Source organism: Rhinopithecus bieti, unplaced genomic scaffold (assembly GCF_001698545.2).
Source record: "Rhinopithecus bieti isolate Rb0 unplaced genomic scaffold, ASM169854v2 scaffold_57691, whole genome shotgun sequence".
In the NCBI taxonomy this organism is placed as follows: Eukaryota; Metazoa; Chordata; class Mammalia; order Primates; family Cercopithecidae; genus Rhinopithecus; species Rhinopithecus bieti.
Genome location: NW_016824383.1, coordinates 3,120,205 through 3,130,782, shown reverse-complemented (window position 1 = coordinate 3,130,782; position 10,578 = coordinate 3,120,205). Strand labels below are relative to the sequence as shown.

General features: G+C 43.3%; 1 protein-coding gene across 1 annotated transcript in view; it reads right to left on the bottom strand.

Annotated features, from left to right (window-relative positions):
- Positions 1-5,039: 5,039 nt before the first annotated feature.
- The window catches only part of NID1 (nidogen 1), a 99,389-nt gene continuing 93,850 nt past the window's right edge, over positions 5,040-10,578 (bottom strand). Inside the window, exons 16-19 of the mRNA XM_017862280.1 lie at positions 9,672-9,829; positions 8,998-9,121; positions 8,173-8,285; positions 5,040-7,178 (exon numbers count right to left, since the gene is read on the bottom strand). Of these exons, the coding sequence (XP_017717769.1) occupies positions 7,057-7,178; positions 8,173-8,285; positions 8,998-9,121; positions 9,672-9,829 (517 nt within the window). The 3' untranslated portion in view covers positions 5,040-7,056. The remainder of the gene's footprint in view (positions 7,179-8,172; positions 8,286-8,997; positions 9,122-9,671; positions 9,830-10,578) is intronic.

Below are 10,578 nucleotides of genomic sequence, written 5' to 3'. Positions count from 1 at the left end.
TATGCACATTTATTTAAATGGAAAACAAAAATACTGAAAAGTGTAACAGGATCACATTTTTTGTTATATATATCTTACAAAAATATATGTAACAGTATTGTGCGTGTGTGTGTGTGTGTTTACAACATTTCTGGGACAAGATTGTATTGATGAGGCTATTCTCGAGTAATGAAATTACTGTTATTTATTTTTTTGTGCCTTTATTTTCCAACTTTCTAAGTGAAAATGTGCTGAATACAAATAAATAATAATGTAAGATCAAGTACAAATACATTTTTATTTAAGGTATTTCTTAAAAAGGGGGGTGAGGAAGGGTATTTAGAGTAAACCAAATCTGGAGCTGGACTTTGCTCTGACGGCGTGACCTTTGCCAAGTTACCTCACCTCCTTAACCCTCAGTTTCCTGACTTACTCAATGGGCACAAAAAATTCTGTTGCATAAGGTTATCGTGAGTTAGTTTCCCATTTCCCATTTGCATCTAGCTAATAAAAGCCTCTTGCTGCCCTCTCTCTTCTGAGCCTTCTCCCTTCTCTGATCCACTTAACAAAGTGGTTTGAAGCAATCATTTAGCACCACCTGTTATTACTATCTGCTTAGTGACTAGACGCCCACTTACTTGCAAAGGCCCTGCATTTTCTGGAATTAGCCTGCTATTCCGTGTTCTCCTCTTAGATTCACTCAGAACCTGGTCCATGAAGAGACGTATGCACTTTTGCATACACAGAATACACTCAGCAATACGTCTGTGTATTCCTACCTCGGTGTACGATGCTGAGCCCACGGCTGGGATCTCGTGTGATGAATGTCTGCAAATGTTTACTGAGTAAGGAGATGACTTGGGGAGGAAAAGTGCTGGGCTGTTTGGTGGAACTCTGAATTTAGACAGAGTCTTGACTATAATTGGGAAGTTCTTTTCGTAACGGGTTAGGCAACTGACCAATATGAAGAAAGCTCTTGAGTGGGACGATGGGAAGGCCTGAGCGTGGCTTCTTTTGGGGAAGTTATCTGGGTAGCCAGGCCTGGGACCCTCCCCGCGCTCCGCCCCCACTTCGCTCTTTCCCCAAAAACGGGCATTGAGAGGCTGTTACTGCCCTCACGTGGCCTCTTCTGGAACTGTCTGAGAAGACCCGCCCAGATTTAAACTGAATCAGTGGGGCTGGAGAGCACACAGGCAGGCTTGCCATTTAAGCTCATCTGTCCCCACGTGAGCTTCTAGCTACCAGGAAGCCGCTCTTCGAGCCTGTTTTCAAGCCTTTTTGGCCCTTGGGCTGGGCAGTGACACTGCTGGGGAGGGAACTTGAGAACCAGAACTGGGCAGTGACACTGCTGGGGAGGGCTCTGGGCCCCGTCTTCCTCACTTTCCAGAACTGTGGTCTTCAAATGTGTGGATAGAACACTCCCTAAAAGAATTTTGCAAAGTCATGTTTTTCCCTGTTAAATCAAGTTTATCCTAAAGCTGCTCGTACATATTTTTAAGTTCAGCCTAAAGGTTTCTCTGTGCCTAGTGAACTATAACCTAAAGGGAAGTGTAAACAGTCCTTCTCCCCCTTCACCCTCTCCTCTCCTGCTTTCTGTTTCTGCCTTATCTCTCTGACTCTTCTGCCTCCCTCCTTTGTTTTTAAGGGCCTGCCTGGATAACCCAGGATAATTTCCCTGTTTTAACGTCAGCTACTTAGTCATCTAAATTCCATCTGCAAAGTCCCTTCAGAGCAGTACTAAATTAGAATCTTGAAATCTTTAGAATTCAGCCAGCCACAACAAGGATCAGCATTTTGCCAACCAGGAGCATCCAAGTTTTTGTTTTTAATTACAGTGATTTTTAACAACCAGCTTATTTATTTATTTGACAGGGTCTTGCTCTGTGGACCAGGCTGGAGTGCAGCAGCATGATCACAGCTCACTCTAACCTCAAATTCCTGGGCTTAAGCAATCCTTCTGCCTCAGCCTCCCGAGTAGCTGGGACGGCACTTGCCACCACACTCGGCTAATTTTTTAAAGTTTTTTGTAGAGATGGGGGTCTCACCATATTACCCAGGCTGGTCTCAAATTACTGGCCTCAAGTTGTCCTCCTGCCTCAGCCTCCTAAAGTGCTGAGATTACAGATGTGAGCCATGTTTACAGATACAGATGTGCCCACCCAAAACAGCTTTATTGAGATATTCACATGTGAGCAATTCACATGCTATGTAATTCACCCAAAGTGTACCTGCAGTGGTTTGGGGTATATTACATTATTAATTTTAAAAATTGTAAAATATGTATGTATCATGAAGTTTGCCACTTTTTTTTTTTTTTTTTTTTTTTTTTTTTAAGAAATTTTTTTTTTTTTTTTTTTTTTTTTTTGAGACAGAATCTTGCTCTGTTTCTAGGCTGGAGTGCAGTGGCACGATCTCAGCTCACTGCAACCTCTGCCTCCCAGGTTCAAGCGATTCCTCTACTTCAGCCTCCCGAGTAGCTGGGACTACAGGCACGTGCCACCACACCCAGCTAATTTTTTACATTTTAGTAGAGATGAGGTTTCACCAGGTTGGCCAGGATGGTCTTGATCTCCTGACCTTGTGGCCTCCTAAAGTGCTAGGATTACAGGTGTAAGCCACGACACCCGGTCATTAATAATTTTTAAGTGTACAAGTCACTGACATTTATTACATTCACAATATTGTGCAACCATCACCACTATCTATTTCCAGTACATTTCATTTTCCCAAATAAGAATTCTGTAGCCATTGAGCAATAATTCTCCATTCTACCTCCCCACAGTCCCTGGTAACCTTTGATCTACTTTCAGTCTCCATGAATTGGTCCATTCTAGATACCTCATATAAATGGAAGCATATATATTGCTTGATAGTTTGTGTCTGGCTTATTTCCCACAGCATAATGTTCTGAAGGTTCACCTATGTTGTAGCATGTATGAGGATTTCATTTGTTAGGCTCAGTAATATTCCATTATATGTACCTAACATATTTTGTTCATCCATTCATCTGTTGATGGACACTTCGGTTGTTTCCATAACTTTTGGCTATAGTGAATGACATTGCAATGAACAGCAGCACACAAGCATCTGTTCCAGCCCTTGTTTTCGCTTATTTTGGGTATATTCCTAGGAGTGGAACTGCTGGATCATAGAGTAATTCTATATTCAACTTTTTGAGGAACCACCAAGCTGTCTTTTTTCATTCCCATCAGCAATGGACAAAGTTTCTAGGTTTCCACATGCTCTCCAGCACTTGTCTGGTTTTGTTTTTTTGTTTTTGATAAAAGCCATCCTAATGCTGTAAAGTGGCGGCAAACTGTGGTTTTTATTTGCATTTACCTAATGACTAATGATATTGAGTATCTTTTCATATACTTATTGGCCATTTGTATATCTTCTTCATATAAATGTTTACTCACATCCTTTACTCATTTTTAAATTGTTTGCTTTTTTGTTGTTGAAATGTAGTTATATTCTGAATATTAATTCCTTATCACAGAGAATTTGCAAATATTTTCTCCCATTCCACGGGTTGTCTTTTTACTCTCTTGATAGTATCCTTTGATGCAAAAATGTTCATTTTGGCGAAGTCCGGCTTACCTGTTTTTCTCTTTTGTTGCTGGTGCTTTTGATACCCTATCCAAGAAATGAGTGACAAACCCAGGGGCGTGAAAAGTTTTCCCTATATGCTAGCCCCTCAAGGATCAAAAGCAGCAATCAGTAATCAGAACCCACAACCTTGGTTTTTGGAAAACGGGGTCTTTATCGTCCAACCTGGCTCCAGCGAGCCACACTGAGAACCTGAGCTGCTGTCCCCACAACTGACTGCCCTGGGCTGAGCAAGGCGGGTGGTAGCCACACTAAGTGAAGAGCTGAACTTGACCAAAACTTGCCAGCCTCCTCATCAAGCTTTCTCCTGGGTGCGGCAAGTGTTCCCTAAGATCCCGAATTCCAAAATAGTTGCATCAGACAGCTCTTGCTAGTTCAATTGTTTTAATGGAGGGATAGATTCCTGGAGCTTCTTATCTCCACCATGGAGCTTGATATCATCTTTGAGTAATCATATTTTATAGCCAGAATAAAACACTAGAAGTCTTAGCCCTAACATATATAAGTTGTCTCTTTCAAGAAATTCACACTGGCAGGCTGTATATTGGCTCCATTGATGGTACCAGTTCCCTTCTCTGCAGCAACTGAGCTCTGGACACCTCATTCCTGTAACTTCTGAGCTCCTTCACTCTGTCCAAGTCAGAGGCCATTCTCATCCCACCCAGGGGCCAGCATGAGTGGCATTGCCTATTGGTGGCAGCTTAAAACAGACCAGGGGTCTCACTCCATAGCCAGTGTCAGGAAAGCATCTTTCTCCCTTCCTGGAGGTAAAAAAAGAATTAAAACACAGCTTATCTCCAGAGCTGAATCAGAAAACTTTTTCTATTGCCTGCTTGTAGAATATATTTTCTCAATGAAAACAGTATCAAAAAGAGTGGCTTGAAATCTGTAATTTATTTTTTATTTTATTTTTTACATTTTTGATATAGGGTCTCACTCTGTTGCCCAGGTTGGAGTGCAGTGGCACGATCATAGCTCACTGCAGCCTCGGCCTCCCAGATTCAAACAATCCTCCCACCTCAGCCTCCTGAGTATCTGGGACGACAGGTGTGTGCCACCATGCCCGGCTAATTTTTTTTATTTTTTATTTTTTATTTTTTTTTTATTTTTTTTTATTTTTTTGATGTTTTGTAGAGATGGAATCTCCCTGTATTGCCCAAACTGGTCTCAAACTCCTGGCCTCAAGTGATCCACCCACCTTGGCCTCCCAAAGTGTTGGGATTACAGGTGTGAGACACTGCACCCAGCCTACTCATTTTTAAGTAAATTACAACCCTTAAGTTTTTTTGTGGTTGAGAAACATACTAGCTCTCATAATACTGAGATAAGAGTTTCCGGGTTCCACAGGTTTTGCAGATTATTAAGTGGTTGTCTGTCTGTCTATCGTGAATCAGCCTCCCAACATTAAATCTCTTCATTCAAAAAAGATAGAGGAAGATTTTCTTTTTAACAAAAAAAATTTATTTTCCACACTATTTGTACAGCTGTAAACTCAAGGAATCTTCCAATACTTGTACAAATCTGGGAGAACAGTTAATAAGCACCTTTAGTGGTTTCCACAGTTTAAGAATTTACCATTTAAAATTTTAGAATAAATCTAATAAAATGAATAAAAGTTTTAAAAATCATACAAAATTATGATGAACATTTGATATAGAGGGCTTAATATGAAATGATAAATACAAAAAGAAAGTGAGACTGATTTATGGAGTTGGGCTATGTAAAAGACCTACATGGTCCTTGAATCTTGTGATTCTTGGGGTTATATTTGCCTCTCAAGACAGACTCCAATTATTCAAGGAAAGACTTTATTTCAATTCAGGTTCCAATGTACTGCAGAAGCAAGTGAGGACGAAGTCAGGAGAAGGTCGGGTGGAGAGGCTGAGGGTACTGGGGTTTGAGGAAAAGAGGAGAGACTCTCTTCCCCAAAGAGAGTATCAGGCAAATTCTTCCATGTTCTCAAGTATAAGTGGTCTTTGGCAAAATGTACCATTTTCTTTTTGGAGTTACTGAAGAGTTTTACTTATTGCTGTTCTTAAATTCCTTCCCCTCCCACTTCCTCTTGGGCTTTTTTATTTCTCTTGTTGATCAATCTCTTTTTTGTGATACTTTTCATTGACTCTTCTCGACTTCTTTATCCCATCCTTTACTGACTCAAACTCCTTATGCTGAACTTTTCAATCCAAAATTTCTATTGTTTTAGGACTCTGGGAAGCAGTTGATAAAAAGATAACACCAGCTACTGATATGGTCAGGAGATGTTTTCTAAACAAATTATAGAAATATAAATACGAAATGTAGCAATGATCCTTTTAATTAGATCATTAAGCAATAAAGGATATGAACCACTAGTATAAATATTCAATTCAGTCTTTCCAGATTGTGTTGTTAGATGAGAATACATCCAACAATGGCCACAGATCGAGGGGGAAACCAAGGAGGGGTGAGGTCATTGTTGAGTGTAAATTGGTTCTGTAGTGTGGAGGCCAGAGGTGAGGGACTGTGGTGGGAAATCATCTGGAGGCAGCCCCATCCTGTGCCTCAAATAGGTCTCCATGAAAAGGAGGGACATTGGTGCCAGCAGTGGGGCTGAAGACCAACACAGCAACAGAGACTAGAACCTTGGATGCAAGTATTTTGGGCAAAGAGGAATAATTAGTAATCTTTGGTACAATTTAAGGCACATCAAAACAATCCCCTATTCTCAAATATCTGACTACACCTTGAAATTCCTACCATTGGACATTCTTTTGATTTAAGCCTTTAACTAACAAATGCCAATATCCTACTGCTCAAATATTGACATTCTATCTGGGAGGGGCTGTTTATTATCATCCACCAAATGCCCATATATCTCTAGGACAGGGTAGGTTTTGATCAAAAAGCAGAGCATGAACTTTATAATGGGGGTCTTAGATAAGATGACGATGGTGAGGAACTGAGGAGTAAAAATATAGGACTACAATAAAGAAGAAACTCAGAGCACCAAAACAAAATATTAAGGAATGCTAATTCCCTCCCTAACTCCCAACTTTTCCTAGTCAGGCCCTGGCTCATATGTCTAGGAGCTGACAGGATGGTGGGTACCTCAAAGCGAGGCTGAGCTCATAAGGCCACAGGGAAGGGTGTAACTCAAATTTGGGAGGTTCTGTTCACCACTGAGGGCTAGTATTGGGAAAAGGTCCTAGGACACTGAGATGGGCATGTAATCCTCACTCAGGGATGTATAAGTCTGTCTGAGGGTTGGGGGAGGGGTGGAAGGTTCCGTCCTTGTGTGGGGGTGGAGACTTTTCTATTAGAGAAGTCCAGGGTGCATGTTTTGGGGAACAATGAGGGAAAAGTTGTTGGGGCTCAGGCTGGGCTGGGTCTGGGCCTAGTGGCCAGAGGACACTTTTCAACCTGGACCAAGTTGCTTCAAGTAGAGTGTTGCTGTGAAATACTTGGAAAGGAAATAAGGCACTCTTGTCTTCATTTCCGTTCGATACAGTCAACTCCCAGGGTGTTGTCAGGGCAACGGCAGGTCCTGCTCCCTGGGGTGGCCAAGCAGAGGTGGGTGCAGCCGCCATTATTCACTGAGCAGTAGTTATGGCCTGGAAAAGGCAGAAATCAGTTCAGTAGCCCTCTCTCTGACCTGACTCCATAGCCAGTTAAGACAGTGAGCTCCTTCTTGTGTGTGATCCCAATTTTGGTTTCCTTGAAGCCATGCTAGGAAGGCTTCAGGAGAGTGGGGACACTGTGCTAGGCAATCAGCTGAGCTGATCCACTGTTTGTTTTATCAGTATTAAACCAGACAGACACAAACACTGATTCCCAACTTGGGGGTTATGCAGATTTTCTACTAAGGCTATTAAACAGATCTCAGGGGAAGTTCTCCAGCTCTGATCATAACATGGAGTTGGAATTTTAAAGTGTGAAGTTCTTTTTATGTAGCTTGCACTCCCAGCTTCACACTGACAGGAGAAGATGAGTGAAGCTGAGAAGGAAAGTGGGTGAGGGGAGAGACCTTCAAGAGGCAGCATAGCACAGACTCCAGGGCCAGGCTACCTGGACTCACCCTTGTGAGCTGTGTGACTTGGAGCAAGTTGCTTCAGTTTGCTTATTTATGAAATGAACATAATAATAGTACCTACCTCATAGGGTTGCTATGAGGATTACATGAACTAATGAATACAAAATATTTAGAACTCTAAGTGAATTGATATATGTAAAGTTCATAGCTCATAGTAAGTGCTGCACATATGTTTGCAATTCTTATTATTAATTATTGTTATTGCTGTTAGGCCAAATGGATGGACTTTTAAAGCAGCAGAGATCCTAACATTGTAATATTCTAACCTGACTATTTGGAACCTGAAGACCCTATACTTTTATATCCAGCCCAAAACTCAATGCTTTTCCTCATCCTGACAACTTCATGACCTAATATTTTCTGTTTATTTAACTGGTCCACCTTCTAATGAAAACCCTGGATGCAAAGGACTGGATCTCTCTTACGGCATAATCAAGGCTACTAGTGGCCATAGTGTGGGCTCTGAGCCTCCAGGTGCCCCCAATACCCCAACAGTAATGGCACAGGAGAGTTACCTTGGGGACACTGGGACAGGGCCGTGGTGATGCCATACAGCCGGGTCTGCTTGTGGGGTTGGAAAGCATCCGTCTCCTTGGAAATTGCAAGATCGAGAGCAACCACGGAATTCCTACAAAGTACCAAAGGGCAGAAGGTGAAAACACATCTGATGGCTTGAACTTGTATCTACAAGGCAGCCTCTTGTCATTTTAAGGATAAACTGGAGGCCATAAACAGACATGATGGGCTTGCTTCCTAGACATCCCCTCCTTCTCCTGGGGTGGGCCAAGCCTGCATTTCTCTGGCTTTTTACAAAAGGATAAAGACCAGCTAGGTCTTCCCTCCCACTCTAAATCCCAGGCAGGAAATGAGCTTTCTAGACAGACGCCTCTGGCCAGTTGTCTTCTTAGTTTAATCCCTCCTTTGGCAGGAAGGGGTGGTCAAGAAGAGGCCGTGGGAATATTGCAGTTTGACAACTATAATGAAGCAGGGACATGAAGTGGACATGGAGCCCACCGGCCATGTGACCCTGGGCCAGCTCCTGGGGAAAGAGCAGACGTGCTGAGGAAGTCCAGGTTTAAAGACTTGAAACCACACAGTCAGGAGCATCTGGATGATAAATGGCACCTCCTGTACCCTAGGGCCTTGTCCTCCCTCCTTCTTCATGCTCCTCTCTTGGCTCCTCACAACCAGAAGGATGAGGGAGAGGAGACATCCCTAGAGGGGACATTTCTGGAGGCTCAAAAGTCAAGCCAAGAGGCCAGATGGGAAGGGCCTGGCCTCCCAGAGACAGTGGGTGGAGGGGCAGGCCCAAGCAGCCCCCACGGCTAGAGTTGACGTACATCTTCCAGTCTGTGTAATACAGATTCTTCCCGTAGCTCGTCACAGCGAAAGGATACTGAAGCCCTTCGAGAACCTTGCGTCTGCTGGGCTGACTGGGGTTCAGGCATTCCGCCCGACTGGTGCCTGTGTGGAGTGGAAACAAGTCATTCATTGTTCACGCAAGAAATGGCCCCTTTGTGCCGAAAAAACAAGAATAATAAGGGCACGAGTGGGAGGAATTAAGCATTACAATGACAAATCCCAGAGAACACATGGGGCTTGCTCTTACAAACTGGGAAGTTGTCTCTTCCTCATGTGTTGCTTCTGCTGGGGAGGCACGAGCCAGGGCAGAGTAATGTAAGTTGCGAATTGCTTATCAGTATCAGGGTGACTCCAGGCTCTGTGCAGTGCCACTTACAACACGAGGGTGGCCAACTTTTTCTTAAAGCACTAGACAGTAAATTATTTCAGGTTTTGCAGGCCAAGAGGGAAAACCAAGGACAGTACACAGGTATCTATACAACTTTGTACCAGTATACATTTAATGTACCAGTTCAAAATGTAAAACCCATTCATAGCTTCTGGGTTATATACAAACAGGTGGCTGGTTAGATTTGGCCTCAGGGCCCTAGTTTGCCCACCCCTGACTTAGGAGATTGAGACCCGCCCTGGACAGTGTCCAGCTTTCCATCACCTGCATCCACCCAGCAGAGCTGAGATGAGAACGCGTCGAAGGTCAGTCCATTGGGCAAGCCCAGGTCATCCTGCACCAGGATCCTCCGGTTCGTGCCATCCATGTAGGAAGTTTCAATCTTGGGGTTATCTCTGTTCCAGTCTGTCCAGTAAAGGTTCCTGGAGGAGGAAAAGCGGGGGAAAGAGGAAAAGAAACAATAAGGATGCGTGAGAAAAGTTTATGAAAAGCACTTGAAAAGAATTACAATGAAGTGATTGGCAGACATGAAAACAGAACGCCTGAAAGGATCGAGAGGTGATAAAACACATTTTCTTTTGCAAGGACACTTGGATTTGGTTCCTCACTTCAATTTGGTGATTCTGTTACTAACAAATTTGGTTCCCTTTAACGTAACTGACATATTGTATTTCAATGAAGCTGTTGGCAAAAGAAAACAAAGTAAAAGGTTACAACTGGCATAAATACATGGAATTCCCTGTATGGGGCCCACATGGAGGAGAGCACAGCAGACCCAGGGGACCAGACTAGGGCAAGAAGCAGATGTTGGCAGGGGTTGTGGTCAGAGCACCTGCCTTCAAGGAGGTGGCTGAGTGGCCACAGAATAAGAGATGTGGTCTCAAAGGGAAAGGATCAGTGTGGAGGAGCTAAGAGCCTGTTGTGTAAGAGGTAGACCTTGCAATGAGTAGGAAGAGAAAGCATGGATGTGCTGAAGAAACCCACAGGAAGGGGTGTCCAGGGTGTTCAGGCTGGGTCTGCCCCAGAAAACAGCCTCAGGGCTCCATCTATGTTGCCCTGCTACTCTTCTGGAGTTGACATAACCCGAGTGTTGATCCACATTGAAGCCATATGGAAAATATCCAATTCTGAGCATGCCAACTTGTAAAGTCTCTTAGCAAAAGATTTGAAA